At 31.7% G+C, this 23,239-nt stretch overlaps 1 protein-coding gene across 2 annotated transcripts in view; it reads right to left on the minus strand.

Moving 5' to 3' along the window:
• LOC143071555 (serine/threonine-protein kinase ATR-like) overlaps positions 1 to 23,239 on the minus strand; it is an 85,905-nt gene that overhangs the window by 14,947 nt on the left and 47,719 nt on the right. For both annotated transcript variants that reach the window (XM_076245927.1, XM_076245926.1), the window contains 25 exons: positions 23,062 to 23,181; positions 22,295 to 22,399; positions 21,720 to 21,834; positions 20,591 to 20,659; positions 20,270 to 20,358; positions 19,677 to 19,812; positions 18,858 to 18,979; positions 18,494 to 18,611; positions 17,785 to 17,922; positions 17,275 to 17,443; positions 14,867 to 15,048; positions 14,069 to 14,174; positions 13,610 to 13,760; positions 11,952 to 12,042; positions 11,540 to 11,602; positions 8,908 to 9,023; positions 8,526 to 8,667; positions 8,096 to 8,229; positions 7,251 to 7,473; positions 6,320 to 6,498; positions 3,148 to 3,352; positions 2,729 to 2,908; positions 2,222 to 2,274; positions 1,869 to 1,902; positions 1,402 to 1,517 (listed from right to left, as the gene is read on the minus strand). In XM_076245927.1, coding sequence (XP_076102042.1) covers positions 1,402 to 1,517; positions 1,869 to 1,902; positions 2,222 to 2,274; positions 2,729 to 2,908; positions 3,148 to 3,352; positions 6,320 to 6,498; positions 7,251 to 7,473; positions 8,096 to 8,229; positions 8,526 to 8,667; positions 8,908 to 9,023; positions 11,540 to 11,602; positions 11,952 to 12,042; positions 13,610 to 13,760; positions 14,069 to 14,174; positions 14,867 to 15,048; positions 17,275 to 17,443; positions 17,785 to 17,922; positions 18,494 to 18,611; positions 18,858 to 18,979; positions 19,677 to 19,812; positions 20,270 to 20,358; positions 20,591 to 20,659; positions 21,720 to 21,834; positions 22,295 to 22,399; positions 23,062 to 23,181 — 3,156 coding nt within the window. The remainder of the gene's footprint in view (positions 1 to 1,401; positions 1,518 to 1,868; positions 1,903 to 2,221; positions 2,275 to 2,728; positions 2,909 to 3,147; positions 3,353 to 6,319; positions 6,499 to 7,250; positions 7,474 to 8,095; positions 8,230 to 8,525; positions 8,668 to 8,907; positions 9,024 to 11,539; positions 11,603 to 11,951; positions 12,043 to 13,609; positions 13,761 to 14,068; positions 14,175 to 14,866; positions 15,049 to 17,274; positions 17,444 to 17,784; positions 17,923 to 18,493; positions 18,612 to 18,857; positions 18,980 to 19,676; positions 19,813 to 20,269; positions 20,359 to 20,590; positions 20,660 to 21,719; positions 21,835 to 22,294; positions 22,400 to 23,061; positions 23,182 to 23,239) is intronic.

Consider the following 23,239-nt stretch of genomic DNA (forward strand, 5'->3'; position numbering starts at 1 on the left):
ATGAACCTTGAAAAAGAGGTCCAGGTCAGATGAACAATGCCAGGCAGACAGGTACAGCTAACAATGCTTCTATAAAACATATATAGTTGACACATTACTTATAGTTTAAGAAAAATAGACCAAAACACAAAAACTTAACACTGTGCAATGAACCGTGAAAATGAGGTCACGGTTAAATAAAACCTGCTCGACTGACATAAAGATCATAAAATATTTCCATACACCAAATATAGTTGACCTATGGCATATAGCATTAGATAAAAAGACCAAAACTCAAAAACTTAACTTTGACCACTGAACCATGAAAATGAGGTCAAGGTCACATGACATCTGCCCGCTAGACATGTACACTTAACAATCATTCCATACAACAAATATAGTAGACCTATTGCATATGGTATGAGAAAAACAGACCAAAACACAAAAATTTAACTATAACCACTGAACCATGAAAATGAGGTCAAGGTCAGATGACACCTGCCAGTTGGACATGTACACCTTACAGTCCTTCCATACACCAAATAAACTAGCCCTATTGCTTATAGTATCTGAGATATGGACTTGACCACCAAAACTTAACCTTGTTCACTGATCCATGAAATGAGGTCGAGGTCAAGTGAAAACTGTCTGACAGACACGAGGACCTTGCAAGGTACGCACATATCAAATATAGTTATCCTATTACTTATAATAAGAGAGAATTCAACATTACAAAAAATTTGAACTTTTTTTTCAAGTGATCTGAACCATGAAAATGAGGTCAAGGACAGTGGACATGTGACTGACGGAAACTTCGTAACATGAAGCATCTATATACAAAGTATGAAGCAACCAGGTCTTCCACCTTCTAAAATATAAAGCTTTTAAGAAGTGAGCTAACGCCGCCGCCGGATCACTATCCCTATGTCGAGCTTTCTGCAACAAAAGTTGCAGGCTCGACAAAAATTATCAAACCTAATCAAATACATTTTCAAGAATGCATAAATCAGTTTCATAAAAACATAAAGAATTTATTTTTAATTGCTGTTTCTACATACTGTAAATTCAGAAATTATTGTGAGGTTTTTATTATTGCGAAAAATGCGACAGAGTTGTAAACACAATAATTTAAACTTGCATTTTGAAATATTACATATAAATTTAACAGGATTTTTCTCAAAATCCTAAAAATTCAAATCACATTTAAGTCTAAAATGACAAAATCACAATAATAAATGCACCATTAATTTCTGAATTTACAGTACTTAAAAAAAATATTTTGTACACTTTTACCTACCATATTTTTAACACGCAGAATAGGCAACAAGATAAGAAATACATATATATAGTACACATTTTGTTGCCAGGTCATGTTTGCAAGATGCTAGATAATAGCAAATCCCAGTACTTAATCAACCTTACCTGTCCTCCAGTAGTCTTTTCAATGGACGGAAGTGTTGGGTTACACTTATAGTTAGAGCATTTTTAAAATCCTTGTTACATAATTCTAATAATCTCTCTGTTAACTTAGTGCCATCCTAAAACAAAGTGAAATTCATTATAACACAAACATCTATAACATCAAATGACAAGGTTCCATGGCCCTTTTTGGCCCTTTGAATTTGAACATCATAAAGTAACATTAATCTATCTAACAACAAATTTCATATTTGTGTTGTTCAGTCTTTAGTTTTCTATGTTCTTTTTTTGTCATGGCATAGTCACTTTGTTATTGGCTGAGTATGAATATGCATTTGTGATGGCAAAAGCTGATGTGGCCCTATGGAAATTTAACCAAGAGGGAAACATGTTGTGTTACCAAATCCATCCTTACTTCACAACAATAAAGGCATACACATTAACTGACTTATAATTGCAATTCATCTCACCTCTATAAACTTCTTTAATTCTGAATTCCTGGACCTATTTAAGAAAAGATATCAAAATAACTGCCCATTTTATTTTTAATGTGAAAAGGTAAACCTTCAAATTATTACTGTATTAAACTTTTTGAAACAATAAGTGCCTATAATTGCTCCATGATATACATTAAAGATATGGTTGATTTTAAAATAATTATTAGAAAATCCTTTTTGAGTATTTCATAAGCAACATTTTTATTTCTGGATTTGGATTATATTGCAAACATAGCAACATTTGCTTCAGTACTAAATAAACAAACGAAGGGAGAAATTTCAAGTCACAAAAATCCCCCAGAAAACTAAACTACATTTAAACTTACTTAGCTTCCGCAAATATATCTTGACATCTCTTCACTCTCATAGAATAGGAAGACTGAAAATATAAAGTAAAATATATTTTCAAAGATAAAAGAACAGAATTCAAATGCCCCCCACATTGCACACATTTTATCTGTCTAAGGACAACAACTACAAAAAAAGGATTTTTTTCTTTTTAAAATTATCTATAGAAATTTAAAGACTTAAGGGCAATTTCTAATATATTTAAAATTTCCATGGGGCATAACTCATTAAAAGAATTTGATAGAAATATGCCCAAACATTGCTGTTATAGACCTGGCAAAAATTTAACATGTGATGGTGCTTACAATTTTGAATTTTCATTATTTAATTTCTATGAGCCACATTTTGAATGATAAATCCTGATACTACACATGTCAATTGTACCGTTATGTACTAATCAGTGATAACTTTGAAAACCTGATATTTTTTTTTATCTTTAAAACATAAAATTTAGAGACAGACTATTAAATTCAGTAATCTATTACCTTGGAAACTGCCATCATCATCCACAAAGATTGTTTAGGGAAATGTACAAAGATCCTGGCAACAATATCTTTAAGATGTTGGAAAACATCACTCTGAGCATGGCAAATCCTTGATATCAATTGAGGGTATGCTGTAAACAACTGGTATGGTGCTAACTCCCTCCCAAAGTTACTTATCAACTGAAACATAACCAAAACAGAACAAGCTTAAATTTTATGTTAACTTGTAACTTAAAAAATACAAAAAACAAAAAATTTGGCATCATTTATGAAATTAACATTAATGGTATATAGTCAACTACACCAATTTGATAAGAATGTGCTTTGTTTCAGCTAATAATCCGTAAAATGCTCAGTCTGTGAAAAATACCATCATGAAAAGATTTTTTTAACTTAAACTTCTAAAAATAAACCTGTACCCTATTCAACTTTCCAAGGGTGTTTCTCATGGTCTGTAGTCTTTGAGAAATCTGTGGTTTTTGTTTATCCTGCTTCTCATAATCTGCCACCTGTGTTCCATACTCTAACCATAGACTAAGGAGCCTAGGCATTGATTGGTATATATACTGGTTACCATGAAGTAGAGATTGTCCAAAATTCCTGATCACATGGTAGATAAAGTCACTGCAAAATAATCAAAAATACATCATATTCTGTGTTAACAAGTTTGATTTTATCAGTTAATAAATTCCTTTTCTATTCGTTTATCCATTCTTACCTTTCACTTCAATTGCCATTCAAGAAAGTAAAAAAAAAATCAAAAATCTCAATATGAACAAAAGAAATTAAAAAAAACGCAGCTACACATAGTAATTTTGTCCAGTTTAGTACCAAGAAGATATTTTTGGTTAAAAAATCCATTTCAATTAATGTTAAGGAGGCTCGAGGGTATAAAAATTTCAAAAAAAAATCAAACATTTGTTTTTCATTACAAATTTTATTTATTTCCTTTTGTAGTTGTTACTTTATCATATGGTACAAAAATCATTCAAAACAATCAATTGCCTTTATTTCTCCTATTACTTCAACAGAAAAAAAACACCTTTACAAAAATGTATGCTTCTTTCGAAGGCAGATTGTGAGCGCAAATGAACGGTGACCCCACTTTTTTATTTTATTTTTCTATTAACTATAAGATAAAGTTCATTTATAGAAAAATATAGAGAAATCCTATATAAATGATTTAGACCCGCGAACCCTCTTAAAATGGGAAACCCCAAAAATAATACAAACATAAATACAGATAGATTTTTTATTTTAATTGACACTTATCTCAGGAGATTCGCTACCTCAAATTAATATGGCAACTGTTTATTTTGGGATAAAAAAATCAAACAAGTAGATTAAGAAAATATTTCACTTAGAACATTATTTTTCCTTAAAATATCTCTTGTTTATCATTTTGACAAGTGTTTCTGTTAAACAGGCAACATCAGTGTTAGCTTAGTAAGACACAATTTGTAATGTATGCTCCTTAAATATATTTAAAAACAAGAATGTGTCCTCAGTACACGAATGCCCCACTCGCACTATCATTTTCTATGTTCAGTGGACCGTGAAATTGGGGTAAAATCTCTAATTTGGCATTAAAATTAGAAAGATCATATAATAGGGAACATGTGTACCAAGTTTGAAGTCAATTGGACTCCAACTTCATCAAAAACTACCTCGACCAAAAACTTTAACCTGAAGCGGGACAGACGGACGAACGGACGGACGGACGCACAGACCAGAAAACATAATGCCCCTCTACTATCGTAGGTGGGGCATAACAAGAATGTGTCCTCAGTACACGAATGCCCCACTCGCACTATCATTTTCTATGTTCAGTGGACCGTGAAATTGGGGTAAAATCTCTAATTTGGCATTAAAATTAGAAAGATTATAATAGGGAACATGTGTACCAAGTTTGAAGTCGATTGGACTCCAACTTCATCAAAAACTACCTCGACCAAAAACTTTAACCTGAAGCGGGACAGACGGACGAATGGACGAACGGACGAACGGACGGACGAACGGACGCACAGACCAGAAAACATAATGCCCCTCTACTATCGTAGGTGGGGCATAACAAGAATGTGTCCCCAGTACACGAATGCCCCACTCGCACTATCATTTTCTATGTTCAGTGGACCGTGAAATTAGGGTAAACCCTCTAATTTGGCATTAAAATTAAACAGATCATATCATAGGGAACATGTATACTAAGTTTGAAGTCGATTGGACTTCAATTTCATCAAAAACTACCTTGACCAAAAACTTTAACCTGAAGCGGGACAGACGGACGGACGAACGAACGGACGGACGAACGAACGGACGAACGAACGGACGCACAGACCAGAAAACATAATGCCCCTCTATTATCGTAAAATAGAGTTTAATTTCAAATATTTAAAAATTTAACTGTTGAGAGTGGAAAAATATTGTATTGGACAAGATTTGGTGGTGGAATCTGTTTCTCTTATGATTTTTAGAGGAAATGCAGACAATCTATGTGAGTTCATCAGGCCTTTTTTCATGACATCACAATAGGAATTTCAGAGAAAGGCAAGAAAATATCATAAATGAATTTTGACCAATGAAGAACTGAGATCAAACAAACCACAAGTTGATAAAATAAAAATAACCAACTGGACTGGAGATAAATCAAGGTAGAATTAGAGAAATATTGGTTATAATGTGCCAGGTTAAAACTTACAAAAAAATAAAAGTGAGATGAAAGTATGAGAGATACCTATCTTTCTCGTCATCACTGATGGTTAACATGTCAGAATCTTCTGATACACTGTTTTCTTGAGGAGAAAATTTTATTGCTGCACTTTTTGCCCTTCTACTGCTTGTAAGAAATAAAACTGGTACATGTCAAAGTAATTTTTGATTCATGCAACAAGGTATTCATGCTCATGCAATCACTCATGGAAGAAAACAATGGGCATGCCTGATTTGACCACAAACTAGAACAATATTGGGCTTGGGACTGCTTCGCTGCATGCAGTTGATTTGATATTACATCCATACTGAAGCATAACTGATAACTCTCTTCCAAGGAGAAGTCAAGGAAAGTTAGATTAAAAATTTTCCTTGTACAATGTCAATTCAAAACTGTTGGCAAACAGGAAGAAGCTGCCATGGCAGTCGACAGATGTAAAAGTTTTATGACTAAATAAATCATATCAAGTCTAAACTTGTATGAGTCTTGTACACTCATTTACCAAAATATTTTGTAATAGGGGTGAAAATCTATTGCGCTTTAAAAATTTGTTTCCATAAAAATCATGAAACGAACTGGCCTATATGTCATGTATGTGTTAGAAGTAAATTTCTAAAAATAGAAACTGTGGATTCATTTATTTTTTGTGGACCGAGGAAAACTTTCATTTTCGTGGATATTTGATTTTGCGGTTGCCAAAGTCTACATACATACCTATATAAAGTGAGTTATTAATTTGACATTGGAATTTGGGTTCTTGGTAACAACGAAATCAACAAAAATTGGTATTCAAAGAATAATAATGAATCCGCAGTACTAGCAAATTGACAGATTGGAAGGCAGAAAACATTTTAAGGTAGAAAGCATAACAAATACTGTACCCTTTTGCAGTATTCTCTTCAAATAATGTAGTCATAATTTTGTCGTAATACTGTGCCAGATAAAAATGTCCTTCTTCCCAGTCATTGTAAATATCTATCACCTCACGATATTTCCTCAGAATTGAATTACTTTCTAAACTAGATGCTTCATCACTGTATCTTCCAAATAACAATAAAGCCTGTGATTAAGAAATTAAAATAGCTTAATGCTTAATAGGCAAATGTTTATTCTGATTCTAAAAGATATTGGTAGTTCCCTATTAAAGAATAAAATTAAACTACTGTAAATGTAAGGTTTCTAACTTCCCTCGCGAACTCATGAAAAGAGCAATTATTTCATGATCTGACAATATAAATTTCATATATCTTACTGAAGAAGGAATAAGTTACATCACATTACATAATGCATTAAATGTTTGGTTTTTTTTGACAAAGATGATTTTGAAAACATTTGGTGTTCCTATATCATCTTATATTTTTCCTCCGAACTATAGCAATGACATTAGCATAGAATTATAATTCATCTACAACCTAACTTCCTCACCTAGGCATAGATTTAGAACTTTATCTTTTTACCTGATCGTATATTTTAAGCCTTGCTTTAGCCTGTTCTATCATGTCAGATTTGAGAGCCTGTATATCCTTACCTGAGCATATATTTTAAGCCTAGCTTTAGACTGATCTGTTGTGTTAGATTATAGAGCCTGTATATAATTACCTGAGCATATATTTTAAGCCTAGCTTTAGACTGATCTATTGTGTTAGATTATAGAGCCTGTATATAATTACCTGAGCATATATTTTAAGCCTAGCTTTAGACTGATCTGTTGTGTTAGATTATAGAGCCTGTATATCCTTACCTGAGCATATATTTTAAGCCTAGCTTTAGACTGATCTGTTGTGTTAGATTATAGAGCCTGTATATAATTACCTGAGCATATATTTTAAGCCTAGCTTTAGACTGATCTGTTGTATCAGATTTAAGAGCCTGTATATCAGGGAAGTGTACAGACATCCCTCTCTCTAGACAGGTAAGAGCTTGATCCTTATCTCCCTTGCTCCAGAACCACTTAGCTTTCTCTACAAATACTTCAGGTAGATTGTAATCTCCAGCCTGTAACAATGAGCTATAGGCTGTCTGGTTATAGCCTTCTCTGTAAAACAAAACCAACAATTTTTTCAAAAGATTTAAACTGAATTCCATAAGATATGTTTTTGATGTATACCGTAGTCAAAATATTTTTCATAGACCATTTCTTTCACAAGTGGGCATATAACACAAAATAAATATTAAAAAAATTGCTTTAAATATCACTAAAATGAATATCATATAGCTGTGTATAATAAGGAACATTAAAATCTTTTTTTTTTCTCACTTTTCTTTCTTTATGATTTTGAAGCAATAAAAAGGTCCTGCCTATCATACACAGATGTGTAATATACACTTCTAGAAACAGTAGCTACTAAGTTGCCTTATGAAATAATTGATGCAAACAAAGGTTCAAAGGTTTGTTCTAAACCACATTGATACTAACAGTGACTATCTTGTTGTTGTGCATTTCAATTTATTTTTCAGAATCAACAGAACAATTGGTAATTTCATGTATACATTTGAAAAGAAAATAATATTACACCATTGGTTGAATTTCCAATATTAAGGATTTTCATATACCAATTAAAACATTTTTGTGAATAAGTTTCAAAATGTTACCCAGAATGCAAAGCATTTCATTCTTAAACCTCAAATAATATATAGTAGCCATAATTTGTACATACTTTCTAGCAATCTTGGCACTCCATAACCACCAGTGACCAATTTCATGGTCAACATCATGTCCAGTCATCTGCTGTGCTAGATTAAATAATGTTCTTCTTAAAGTCAGTAATGGTTCCTGGGCTCTGAAGGACCACTGAAAAACACATACATTATACTAGGTGAAGTTTAAAAGATAAGGCATTAATTAACACTGTATAGTGTCTTTGCCCAATCATTAAATTAGAGCATACAAGTCATATAACATTCATATAGATTAAGTGCTGTGGATTCATTATCCTTTCGTTGGACACCAAAAAAGCCAAATTTACTCAATCTTGCATACACTTCATTACAACCTAATAAATATCACTTTTCTATGACTTCCAGCTTCTTGAATCTTTCAGTTGACACTAAATAAATCAGTATGTAATGAACCAAGTATGCATGTACCTGCATAACCTGTAGTCTCCTATCCCAATTCTTGAGTAACTCCTGAGGAGAAATCCTGGGCCCATCACCACAACCTCCCTGCTCTGTCTTTAGATCTGCCAACACTCGGAAACATTCCTCTATTTCTGTCAGTAAGTGTAGCCTGAAAACAGATTTATATGTTATCTAACAAAACCTTCATAAAATTGGTATACACAAATAAGGTAAAATGATGAGTTAAATGTCATACATTTTTAAAACAAGAATATATTGTTTTTACATAAATCCTACATTGCATTTTCTATTTAAAATTGTTGCTTAGTGCTAAATTGAAACACCACAGAAGACAATTAACAAACTGAAAATTTTATCCATGTAAATAGTAGGGATATGCATGACTTGCCTCACAATATGTTGGTAACCTCTCTGGTATGACCCACTCTCCATACTGGCAGCAGACAATGGACCTATTTGTTCACGTCTCACAATTTGAAGATGTTTCATAAACTTTTCTTCATTCTGAAACATGAGTCGTTGTTATACATTATTAATAATCAACAAGTGTCAGTCTTGTTCACAAATGAACATCAAAGAGCTGATAGCTCTGAGGTGGAAGAAGGTGAAAAATAAGGTAACTTGAATTACCATAAAAGCAGCCCCACTAACCCAGCCTGCTTTGTTCCATTATTGTTATGACATATTTTTTTTCTTCAAACAAGAATGTGTCATAAGTACATGGATTTCCCATCTGTACAATCATTTTCTATGTTCAGTGGACTGTGGAAATTAGGTAAAAACTTTAATTTGGCAGTAAAATTAGAAAGATCATATCATAAGGAACACATGTGTACTTAGTTTCAAGTTGATTGGATTTCAACTTCATCAAAAACTACCTCCACCATAAACTTTAACCTGAAGCAGGATGGACGGACAGACCAGAAAATATAATGCCCATAAATGGGGTATAAAAATAGTAAGACTTGTTACATACCCCCAACTTTTGAAAGTTCCCATGTTTTTTTTTAGTGCGCGACAACAATTTTAAAGGTTACAATTTTTAGCGAAGTATTAAGCACGATCTGGATTGTCTAGAAAAAGTGTCATATTTGTAAGATGAACTTACATGCCTTTTTCTTAGGTCTGTTTGCATGATTCTATTTATTAAATCGGTAGAAAAGATGAACATGTAGCTAGCAGACAAGGGTTTATTTTCTTGTGTAAGAAAATTAGATGCTTGTTGAAATTTCCAATTTTGAATTATGCACAAAGATGAACCTTTAACAGGTTGGGAACAACACTCCAAATGAGGGGTAACCCTCATTGGAAGAACATTACAACCCACTGTAATAAATGAGCACCTTTCTATTCATATTATTTGATGAAACTTTTCCCCAAGAACTATGCATCTATCAAGTATTAAATGGTCAAAACATGTCAAAAGAATTTTGTGATGTTTCTAGACTTATATCTTCTTTATTAATTTGACCCCTCATTTAGAAAATTTGTACCAAATATAATGAATTTTCCATCTTTTGAGTTAAAAATCTTTTTTTATCAACAGTAAATGACACCTTGTTTTAGGGACAGTCCCTCATTTAAGGGACAGCATTCATAATGGGGGAGGGGGTGTCCCAACCTGTTTGTTGGTCTTTGTGAAAAAAAATAGTACATTGTCCTTTAAATGATTTAATTGAATACAAAGATAAAATATGTTAAAACAAGTATTATGTCAATAAATTAGTGAAAAAAAAACCTTTTTATTATCTTTATGGTAGTACAGCATCATTGAATTTTGTCAATCAGCCGTGCTTTTATCCTTAAGCTGTGTAAGAACCTGCTTGCAGATGAAAATTCACATTCCATCTTCACCATTTTCACTGACTAGATGAAAACAACACAAGTTCAAAATCTAGCATGTAAGAATAATCTTCAGAGAAAACGTTTTTGATTTGCTTATTTATTGATCATGAGAAACACAGAATTTGATTGGCTGAACACCTTGGGAACAAAATAAGGAACAGATGATTTTCACTAAATCGGATTTCAGAGTTTTTTTGACGATACCCTTAATATTATTATTTTTTAATAAATGCAAGGACGTATTATAAAACGTCCTTGTTAAGAGCAAAGAGAATGAACACAGGGCGAACGTACTATACGGGCGAAAGAACTCAGGACGAACAGATCAAGGGCGAACACGTAAACAGGGCGAGTTGTCCCGATACCAACTTAACGCATGCGTACTACAAATATCTACATTAAAAACATCCGGTTACGAGTAAACAAATAAAGTTCATGTAGATGAGATGAGATTAATTTACATAAATAAAAGGGTGCATATTTACGATAGTAATTGTTTTTCAATCCTAATTTACAAATTAAATGATGCAGATGCCTAATCATGTGTACAAATCCGTGTCAGGAATCAGAAGTTGTTATGAAATTGTACACAGAAACGAATGCGGCATACGGAGTACTCAATGATTTTAAAGTCGGCAACATAGGCCTTCAGAAGACTTGAAGTCTTCTTCAACCAAAAATACATACTTAGAAGGAGTTATCATACCAAGGTGTGTTTTGACCTTCTTCTTTCTTTACATATAATACTCTGTACACTTTATAAATGTATAGAAATTGGTTTAAAGCATTTATGATAAGATTTATTGATTAGTACATATTAATGGAACAACATTGAGAAATTTTAAGGTTTTATGAAAGACATGAGACAAATCCACATGTAGAATATACAATATATATTATAAGTCTGTATTGGCTGGTTCTTTTGAGGATGTTGATGAGTGTGGTTGTCTTGTTTAGTAACATGAACAACTAGATGTCTTTCAGGCAAATATGGATTTCCTTTAATGTACCTTTTGACAGGAACAAGAAAAATAAAGAATTTTATGTTATCATTCTTGTAATAGATACTGGACTTTAAAGATCAACCCCATATATAATTGAAACTGGAAAAAAAATATTAATTCATTAGGAAAATGTACTTTATTGATGCTTATAATAAATTTATTCAGATTTACCTTAGCTTTTGCTGAAAGAAGTAATTCTCCAACACCAACTGCCCAGTTCCTACCAGTTTTTTCCTGTAAAATATATAATGATATCGAACTTGTTCATCTGCATATTACTCTAATTCTTACTAGATTTATACTTTCCCCCATCCAATCTTCTTTTTTTTTATCAACTTACGATTTGTTTGATCTTATTTCTTCATTGGTCATCAAATAATAACATTTTTTTGCTGTCCTCTGAAAATCCTATTGTGACATCAGAAAAAGGTGACCATGCCCATGACGTAAACATTAGAGAACCTATATTTATGTAGACTTCTGAAAAATATGTGGTCAAATGGTCTTTGAAAATTCATCAGAGAATCAGATTCCACCTCTGCATCTTGTGTAATATTTTCTCTATAGTATAAAAAATGCTTACAGATTTGATACATTTTTCGAGTTTATCCCAGTTACCAAGCTTCCATGCTGCCTCCACCATGTATGATCTGATATGTGGTGCCCATTCTGGTCTGTAATATATGAGAGAAAAGTAAACATGGTCTTATTCAACTCAATAACTATCTATATTCATATTTTAATTATAAAACTAATTTTGAAACTTTTATATAAGGAACTTCTGGATGTATTCTTATTGAAAATTTCTGAACTACATTAAGTACAGTTTTATTTTCTCTTTCTTGTAAAATAAATAAGATAAAATATCAGGAAAACAAGAACAGCTTGTCTTAATGTGTCTTGAAAAGGTAAGATTTAATTTATCTTCAAACAAGAATGTGTCCATAGAACATGGATGCCCCACTGGCACTATCATTTTCCATGTTCAATGGACTGTGAAATTCAGTAAACAAGAATGTGTCCGAAGTACACGGATGCCCCACTTGCACTATCATTTTCCATGCTCAATGGACCGTGAAATTGGGGTCAAAAGTCTAATTTGGCTTTAAAATTGATAGATCATATCATAAGCAACATGTGTACTAAGTTTCAAGTTGATTGGACTTTAACTTCATCAAAAACTACCTCGCCCAAAAACTTTAACCTGAAGCGGGACAGACGGATGGACGAACGAACGAACAGACGGACGGACAAACAGACCAGAAAACATAATGCCCCTCTACTATCGTAGGTGGGGCAAAAAAATCTAATTTGGCATTAAAATTGGAAAGATCATACCATAGGGAACATGTGTACGAAGTTTCAAGTTGATTGGAATTCAGCTTCATCAAAATCTACCTTGACCCAAAACTTTAACCTGAAATTCACACTTTTATTTTCTATGTTCAGTGGACCATGAAATTGGTGTCAAAAGTCTAATTTGGCATTAATATTAGAAAGATCATATCATAAGGGACATGTGTTCTAAGTTTCAAGTTGATTGGACTTCAGCTTCATTAAAAACTACCTTGACCAACTTTAACCTGAAGCGGGACAGACGGACGGACGAACGAAAGAATGGACAGACGGATGCACAGACCAGAAAATATAATGCCCCTTTACTATTGTAGGTGGGGCACTAAAATAATTGTAAATTTGTGTAAATTATATTCTGTTTTATTTAACATAGAATTATTTCCCCTTGTACAGTCTATATCAAGTTTCTCAGGTATTTAAATAGACAACACCATTAATTTTCCTTTTTGAATTGTTTAACACAGTATTTTGGGGCTGTTTATAGCTTGCTGTTTGATGTGTGTCAATCCTCCATGTTGAAAACTGTACTTTGACATATATAATTGTTTACTTTTTATACATTATGACTTGGATGGGGAGTTGTCTCATTGGTACGCATACAACATCTTTTTAATCATATTAAGATCGGTCATTTCATTTCTTAAAGTTCAGTTTTGAATGAATATTTATCATATTCTTTTCCTGATACAAAAAAATAGAAACATATATTGTACATAAGTTTTAGCATTTATCTACTTAAAACTTTATGGTTCCTTTGAACAACAGAATCGATGAAATTGTCAAGAAATGTGTAGAGAATACTTCTCATCGGGATGATTTCTTTTCCTTACTCTACTGTTAGAATCTCCTACATATTTTATTAATGTTTTAGTTTGTTTGACCTACCTCTCAGCAATGGCTCCTGTAGCATGCAGCAAGGCCTTGTTTTGTTGTCCAAGCTCCATCAAACTTTGCAGTAGACCTTTATGGTGTTCAACACTGTCCACTTCACTGTCAATAGCTTTTTCATAACAAGCCTGGGCATCCTGATGTTGACCTTATTAATAAAATAACTTAATTTAATTTACAGAGATGTTCACATGTAAAGTAAACTGTTTTATCACTTTCCATCTATTCAGAAATTATTGAGAGGTTTTATTAATATTTGTAAAGATGACAACAAATTTTGAATACAAGTTTGATATTTTATGAAACAGTTCAACATTGTAAATCAAGGTCACAACTTGACCAACATTTGGCTAGCTACAGAAATTAAATTCACTTTTTTTGACAGATTACTTCTTAAAACTTTTATTATTTTTTGTAAAAACTTGATCAATCATTCTTGGTTGGAACTTGACTTACCCAAACTTTCATGGATTAGAATTTGTTCAATCAATGTTGGCTGTGTTTGCCTAATGGCTGCTACTCCAATAACACCATCAGATTCATCCATTGCTACATACAATCTCTGTTAAAAACAAAAAATCAAATAAGGTCCTGTTTTAATTCATTAGTTTTTGTATAGTTATAAATATCAATAAATGGTAGATGACCATATTAAAACAAACATTTACGATTGCTGCTCATTATCAATACTTATTCACTGACATATTGGCAAATGGAATTTTTTTTTTTTAATAGAATGGCATGAATTTCAAGATTGATCTTTGAAATTAAAAACGTTCAAAATATATGGCAGCCTTAATGACATTTATTTTATTTTTTAAAGATACTTTTGAAACTTCATTGATGTAATCTATAATTCAATGTTAACACAATCAAATCAAAAATGTTTTTTTTAACTTGTAGGAATAACACTTTTATCCTCTTAAATAAATTACTTTGTACAAAAATGAGCAACATGACAAGTGCCACAGGAGGAGAAGGATCTGCTTATCCCTCCAAAGCACCTGAGATCATCCCCAGTTTTTGGTGGGGTTTGTTTTGCTTAGTTTAAGTTTTTTATGTTGTGTTTTGTGTACTATTGTTTGTCTGTTACCTTTGTCCTTTTTTAGCCATGGTGTTGTCATTTTTTTTTCAATTTATGTGTTAATATGTCCCTCTGGTATCTTTCGCCTCTCTTTTACTTGGAGGGACAATATCATTTCAGACACTATGATGTTAATCCTTTGATTAGATAACAAATTTGTAATCACTAACCTGTAGAAAGTCAAGATGATCTTGAACATTTTGGTTTTTACTTGACAGGAACTGTTCAAAGTGCATCAATGCTCTAGTGTAAGCTCCACAACTAAAACAAGCTTGGGCCAGTAGGTCCTGTGGAATCTTATTTAGAAAACTATCTATAGCTCTGTATCCTGAATCTGATAAATAGGCAGGTCCTACAAGAGAAAACTATTTATAGCTCTGTATCCTGAGTCAGATAAATAGGCAGGTCCTACAAGAGAAAACTATTTATAGCTCTGTATCCACAACTTAAACAAGCTTGAGCCAGTAGGTTCTGTGGAATCTTATTTAGAAAACAATCTATAGCTCTGTACCGTATACGGCCGTGTATTGTCCGCATTTGTGTATAGTCCGCACCCCCTCTTCATCCCCAAATATCGAGGAAAAAGTCTAGTTCGCTTGTATAGTACGCGGCAACTTTTGACAAGATCGGGTCCGCGAACAATGACGGAAAATGCCGAATTTGCGGTATTTTTTTTTTTTTTTTTTTTTGCCGAGATCGGCAATATAGTAAGTATTGTTGTTGAAAAGATAGATAGTCAGTTAAAACTTATGATAAGTTTTTTAATGGTATCTTTAAAGATATATTTTTAATCTTTGTTAAAGACCGGCAATACAGTAATTATTGCTGTTAAAAGATCGATGATCAATATAAAATTATGATCAGTTTGTAAAAGAAGACTTAAAAGATATGTATTTAATCTATTTTAAAAGTTTTCAAAAGATTCTGTTTAATTGCTTAATTAAATCGTCTTTCAGACTATCATTCTTTACATATTAATTTAAAGTCCCAAACAATGAAAGTAAGAACTGTATTCATGTAATAAATGTTAATTAATTCAATCATGTACATTTAACTATCGGCTTATCACTTTTGATATCATTGAAAGTGGTAGCTTGCCCAAGCCAATAAACTGTTTAAAATTCTAAAAATAAATATTTGGTATGCTATTAAACAAAAGATGTTCGATGTTTAAAAATTGATTAGAACTCATTAAAATGTTACAACTCTTTAATCTTATCATTTCTTTTATTGATTTGAAGAACTGCCTCAGGTTATTGAATTACATTCATATCACTTGTCAAAAGTTGACATGGTTAATTAATTGCTTTACACACAAACCCGTAAACTCATTCATGTAAGACGATACACCTGCACAATGTGACCTTTCACCTGGAAATATAGTTTCGTATACAAAATTCCACTTCTTTCAGGTTTACACTTTCAGTATTAATGGTTACGATTTACAATTAAAAAATGTTAGGTCTTGATTTATTTACGTCGATAACTTAAGAGTTAAACACAAATAGTCGGAATACGAAAATTTTTGATACTTAAATCACACATTTTCAAAATGGCGGATCGTGGTTTACTTGTACTGTACACACGCGAATAACATTAAACAAAATCGATCTTGGGAAGATTTCACTAGGTTTCAACTTGACTATTATGGTTTTACCATTGAAGGGTTCATCTTTCATTGATATTCAGGATTCAGGTACACTGTTAAGATGCAATGACACAAATTTGACCAAATCCGAAACAAAGCGGACATTCGATCAAAGGCTGATTTTTATGCAAATTACTAAGTCAACACTGTTGGATTGTTTATTTTATTTAAAAAAAATAACAAAGAGTAGTCAAGAATACAGTTAGATTGTTTATTTTATTTCTAAATAATACAAAGAGTTGTCAAGAATACATTATAACATTGACAACACATGATGTTTCTGTTTACTTGGCCAAACCTCGTTCAACATCGTATCCCAACTCTGGAAAAAAATGTCATGAAATCCTATAGTACTGCATAGTCCGCACCCCTTCCATCAATTTCATTCCCAGGGTAAAAAACCGCGGACTATACACGCCTTTCTACGGTATCCTGAATCTGATAAATAGGCAGGTCCTACAAGAGAAAACTGTTTATAGCTCTGTATCCTGAGTCTGATAAATAGGCAGGTCCTACAAGAGAAATCTATTTTTAGCTCTGTATCCTGAGTCTAATAAATAGGCAGGTCCTACAAAAAGTAATATCGAAAATATACCATGTGCTCAAAGAATGTCTCTTTTCAGAATATGTCCTTTATTTTTGGAATTTGTGCTGAGGATACTGACTTTTTACATTTAAACACTTTTTTTTATTCAAGCATCACTGATTACTTTTCTGTAGACAAAATACACTTAAAGTGAGAAAAAAGTTAAGCCTGGTATCGTTGACAAGTTTTTATCTGTCGTATAATCAAGTATGGAAATGCCAATATATATTGCAATGTTTTAAAAGTGTTTTTCGAAAGCAGTTGAATAATTAACAAGTTAAAAATATGTACAGTTTGTAAAGATTTAATAAAATTCATGCAATAAATTCTAACTTAGATATTACCTTTACCAGGAATGATACCACTGGTCTGAGCTTTCTGCCTCTTCCATTTGGTTAAGTGATCCATTATAGAAAAGATTGTCTGAGCACTCATATGGTGGAAATTCCCATCTCTATGTTTAGTGTCAGGTTTCTGTGTGTGACTTATTACTTCTAATATCTCAGTAAATACCTACAAAAAATAACAGATTTAATGTACCATACAATTCTGTACAATACGTATATTAAAGAGACAAACATCAGATGCAATAAAACTCTCCTTTGCCATTTATATTTCAACTTTGACAGCAATACTAGTATGAAAACTCTGTCTGTTAATCTGAAGAACTCTCAATTAATTCAAAATAGTCCAATAAATTCCAAAGATTTTAGTCTAAATAATATGAACGAAATGTCATTGTTTTAAGCAAAAATGAAGAATTGTTATTTAAAAAAAAACAAAACATTTTAAATAAAACAAACTCCTAAATAAATTGCACCTGTAAATTAGATAATATTGCCATAGCAACTAACCTCTTTTATATCATGTGGAGAGCCATCTTGTAAGACTTGTGTTACTGCGTAGGGTAGTATATACAGAGCAATGTGTACATCATTCTTAATGGCTGCAGTACAGGATACAAACACACTTCTGGCATGATCTTGTTTAACCTGAATGTAAGTGTAACATATCATAATTATCATAGTGACAATCAAATCATACAACATCTTTAGAATTAAGCTTAATGAAATGTGTTACATAAGAATTTATATATCTTTATAAGGCAGAAAATGTACCACCTTCTTCACTGTATAACTGGAAAAACCTTCTTTAGGAAAGCTCAAAGGTATGTTTAGAAACATAAAAAATTTAAACCATTAAAACAGCACTTTAATTCAACAAGTCAAATATCTAGGTATTCTAGCGGAGATGGAATCTGAGGTTCTATGAATATGACAAGATTTTTAACATAATTATAACAAAACTCATACAAAATGCCTAACTTGACTGCATTTTTTTATGTACATATTTGTTTGCTCTTGTTTCCTAATCCTAATTAATGAATCACTACTTTGCATTTATGTCATTACTCTTAGGGCTATGAATAACGATTTCTTTAATAAAATATGTTTACATGATATTCATATTGTTTTACCATTTCAGATGTTTTAATGAATATAAGCTATCTTACTGAATGAGGACAAGACAAATAAAAGTTTTCTGATGTAAAATAAACTTTACCTTTGATAACAAGTATCCTGTCCATGTACTGACCCATTCAGCAAACGTCTTTGATTTCTCACTAAGGAATATTGGTTTGGTTATCTTAGACCAGTCTTGTTGACTTGTTAATGTATACCTGTGAAAGTATGACATAAAATATGTTCTTATGGTAAGGAAATGGTTTCGAAAGCAACTTTAAATCTACGATTAAAAAATAACGGATGTATAACTAATCATCATATCAAAGTTTTCAGGTATCAAATTGGTACCCTATGCAACTTCCCCCATCCGTCACTCTTTCCATTTGTTTAACAAAAAATAATCTCATTTTTCATAAAAAAAATAAAAAAGAAATAAAAGAAACTAAAAGAATACAACTTACTTTGTGGTGAATAAAGGAAGGAGTATTTCCTTGACATGATCAGCAAACCTTTTCCATAATTTAGATGTTTCTGTTATCTTAAAGATCTTTAACAATTCCTGTAATGCTAATGCCGTACCATCCTGAAAAATCGACCATGTAATTGTTATGCAATACAATCTAAATAATAATCCTATAGATGAAAATGGAAATAAGAATACAATATTCAAAATTATTTCAGATATGATTGATAATTGAAAACAACAATGCAAGAAACACTTTTTTTCATTACTTATTCTTGGAACCAAGAAACAGCACTTATTTTTATATATTTGTAGGACAGGTCTCAAAACAAATTCTGCATATTTCTAAATGTACTTGGGTCGAACTAAGAATCTCATTGGCAAAGACATTTGCTGCCAAACACCAATTTGGTAACAACATTGGACAAAGTAAGTATGATATTTTTATTTTCAGCCAAGAGATCTAACAAGCAAAAACTTCCACATGGTAACATGCTAAACATGAAACTACCGCCCAGCTTTAAAAGGACGTCATAACAAGCCATGGCCTAATTGACTTTTGGTAAATACATAATTAAAACATCAATCACTTCACTTAAGACAAACACACATCATTACATGAGATTGCAAGTGCATTGTAACGTTTCCAAGTTACGGCTGGAAATTATAATACAGTAAATTTGTTAAGTCTGTTTTAGGCAACAAGCCTGTTTTAGGCAACAATGACAAACTCTTACTTTACAACATTAAATGCTCTGAGTAGGCAGCTATTGCTAATGTAAATGATCAAGACAGAATTAATAAATGTTTTACAAACCTGAATTCTTGTTTCTGTTGCTGCCAGGAAGCCTTTGACAACTTGGTTTATCAGATCAAAAGCAAAATTATCTTCACAAATATTATGATGGAACTTTGCATTGTCTGCCTTGGGATCATTTGTGGTCAGCTCTAACCTGATATCAAGTAAGTTGTAGTTACAATGCAAGTTTTTATTATATTTTTTATAACTACAAAACCAATGATTTTACATGCAATTTTTTATTTTTGAAACCAATGACAATACAAGCATTGACTACAAAAAAAATCAACTACTGTAAATTCAAAAATTATTACGTTGTTTTTCATTACTGCATAAATGCGACAGGGTAATATCGCAATAATCTAAACTCGCATTTTGATATCATTTGTATGAATTTAACAAGATTTTTCTCAATATGGCAAAAATCAAAATCGCATTTTAGTCTAAAATGACAAAATCACAATTATAAATTCACACAAAAATTTCTGAATTTACAGTATCCTTTTTTTTAATCAAGGAAACAAAGAGTTAAAACAAAAACAATTTATCTTTTATTAATCTATAGCTATTTTACTTGAATTGAACATAAAACACTTAAAAAGTGTCAGTACCTTCCAGGATCTATGGCACCAAGTTCTCCTATACACTCAGCATACAGTATCTGTGCTCTGCTGTCAGAATCTCTAGAACCACTCAACAACTGAAAAACATTCATTCTGAATAATATTTACACCATACAGCATTCAGTTATTTGATTTCTATTTCCTGCAAGTGGTATTTTAATTTCTTTTGCTAAATGATCTTTAAGAAAATAATAAGCTGAAGAAAAAAATATGATGAGACAAAATTCCAACAAAGCTTCCATCATAATGACTGTATCAGTTTCATTAATTGAGCTTGAAATTGGCCATTAGTAAATGTACTGAACTTACCACAGAAACAATCTTTGATACAATAGGATCAGCAGTCTCATTACCTATCACAAACTGGTATAGTGCTTCCTGTAATACATATAATATGTTCAATGACATGGTTTTACTTAAAAATACACATTTCCATATTGTAATACAAATATATTTCAACATTAAACTTTCAGATTTGTGACTTATCCATGAGGAAATGGGTGTATGATATTAACTTCAAATTAATTAAAAATTCCAAAGACTCTTCTTTCAATGGCATCATCAATGATTTTCAAATTGTTCAACATAACTTCAGACCAAGTTCATTTCATTTAAGGAGGCTTGCGGGTACAAAAAAATCAGCCAAAAATTAAACATTTGTTTTTTCATTACAAATCTTATTTATTACACCAAGTCTATTAGTTATTACTTTATAATATGGTACAAAAATCATACAGAAAAATCAATTTGGTTTGGCCACAGGTGACTTTAATAATGTTTATATCATTGAAAAACCTGAAAATTATCTCCCTTTGGTGCAAAAATGTCATTTTTTGACGTTTAAATTGAAATATCTTTTTTAACTCATCAGTGACCTATATTTTTTATTATTGTTTTCAACAAGCTGTACATAAACTAAATAATTGTAAAATTTAAGTGATTTCTGTAATTTAGTTCTTTTCTTATTTCGATATTACCAATATTTCTCCTATTAGTTCAACAGAAAAAAAGGACATTAACAGGAAAGTATGCTTCTTTCGGAGGCAGATTGTGAGCTAAAATGAATGGTGACCTCATATTTTTATTCTATATTTCTATTAGGTAGGTAAAGTTGATTTAGACCCACGAGCCCCTTAAAATGGTTTTGTTGCACCTGCTTTTATCATAGAGGGAAATGGTAACGTGTACCTTTCTACACGAGTATGCATCTGTTTTATCAAAATTTGTTGATTTGTCTTAATTTTGGTGTTTGCCTTATGGTAAGGACACTTCCACATCATTGAAAGTTTATTAATGACATATGCATAGCCTTTTCTAAGCTTGTGTTTTTTGTTTGCTGCCTTATTCATGTTCACCTTCTAATTCAATTATCTTTTAAAATTCAATTTATACATCTTTTTTGTTTCAAATAAAACAATAAAAAAAGAGAAATACTTACTTTTTCATCACGAAGTAGGTTCTTCAATTTAGACAGAGCATGAAGTCTTACATCCAAGCTTTCATGTGTAATTCCCTTCATTGAGTGATCTAGTCTGGTCCTCAAATCTGATTGGCTAAAAAAGAAATTAGTATATTATAGATAGGCAGGGAAAAATTAGTCTAAATTGAAGGATTCCTAGGCTATGATAAAATATAGAAATAATTAATATTTTTTACCCGCCTTTTTAAGAAAATTCAGCCTGCAAAAACTTGCCAATTACTATGTTATTTTAACTTCTAACTAAGCTGCTACTCTATAGTAGGGAATTCTTTTTACACAAATATTACACAAAGAATATCTAGGAATTCAAATCAAATATATCAAGTTATGGAGTTGTCCATGCAAGTAATGTGATGAACATGAAATCTACTTTTAATGTAAATATTTTATACAAACTAAAATGTGGGACTATTTCGAGAAACTGTGCATATAAATATTGACATGTTGGTGTTAATGTGGACTTCAAGAAACTCTTTAGTTCACATCTACTTCAAATAATTGAAATGGCTTACATGTGGAAATCTGGTACCTACCTAGAAGATCCCTCTGTGTACTGTTTTAGTATATCATTAGCAACAGCCAACTCTGGTATATCAGGCAGGAAGTAGACCTCATGGAAGTGAACTGATAATGTCTCCCTAAAGTAATCATATTCTTTATAAAACATTACATACATAAATACTTCATTAATTAGGGGATAAAGGTATTTTATTTTAAGTTTTGATGGCATCAATTTGTGATTTGATGGTTGCAAATAAAGTTAACTGATTGCTTTAGCAGCACTCAGTGGTTTAAAAAACAAAAAAAGCCTTTGTTAGAAAATAAGTTTGTATGATACTTCCTATTGAAAAAGCATATCGAAACTATTCAAAATTCAAACTCCATGCAGACACTCTGTTCTAAATTATGACATGTCTTTATCGTAGTTAACAACCATTTGATGTATTATTAATATTGAAAGGTTTAAACAAGGAACAATTTTGATCATTTAGTTTATTATATGAAGTGTTCTCAGCTGTTTGTAGCTTTGACATTACAATAAGATACTTCAAACTCATATGTAACCGACACTTAAAAGGCAGTAATCATAATACTTATCATACATAACAAGGCATTCCAAATATTTTTAGCTAGATACAACTTGAACTAGTATATACCAAATATATTTAATAGGTATAAGGGTGTAGGCAAATGAAAGTTAAAAGTATATTTTTGCAGGAACATAACCCTTTCTTTAGAATCTTTCACCTTAATTGATTTTCATTGAACTGTGGAAGTAAATAAAACAATTCCTACTTACCTGTTCTCTACTATCATGAAGTTGAAAAGTTCTGACACCTGCTTTGGTAATGAATTTAACAAAGGGAGGAGTGTGGCGATGATCTGTGACATCATCTGTCCAAGAAACGGAGTTTCTAAACTGAAACAGAAATTGAAGTCAACTTTACATGTTTTTTTTTAAAATTATATCAAATTCA

The sequence above is a fragment of the Mytilus galloprovincialis genome, chromosome 4 (genome assembly GCF_965363235.1).
Source record: "Mytilus galloprovincialis chromosome 4, xbMytGall1.hap1.1, whole genome shotgun sequence".
NCBI lineage: Eukaryota > Metazoa > Mollusca > Bivalvia > Mytilida > Mytilidae > Mytilus > Mytilus galloprovincialis.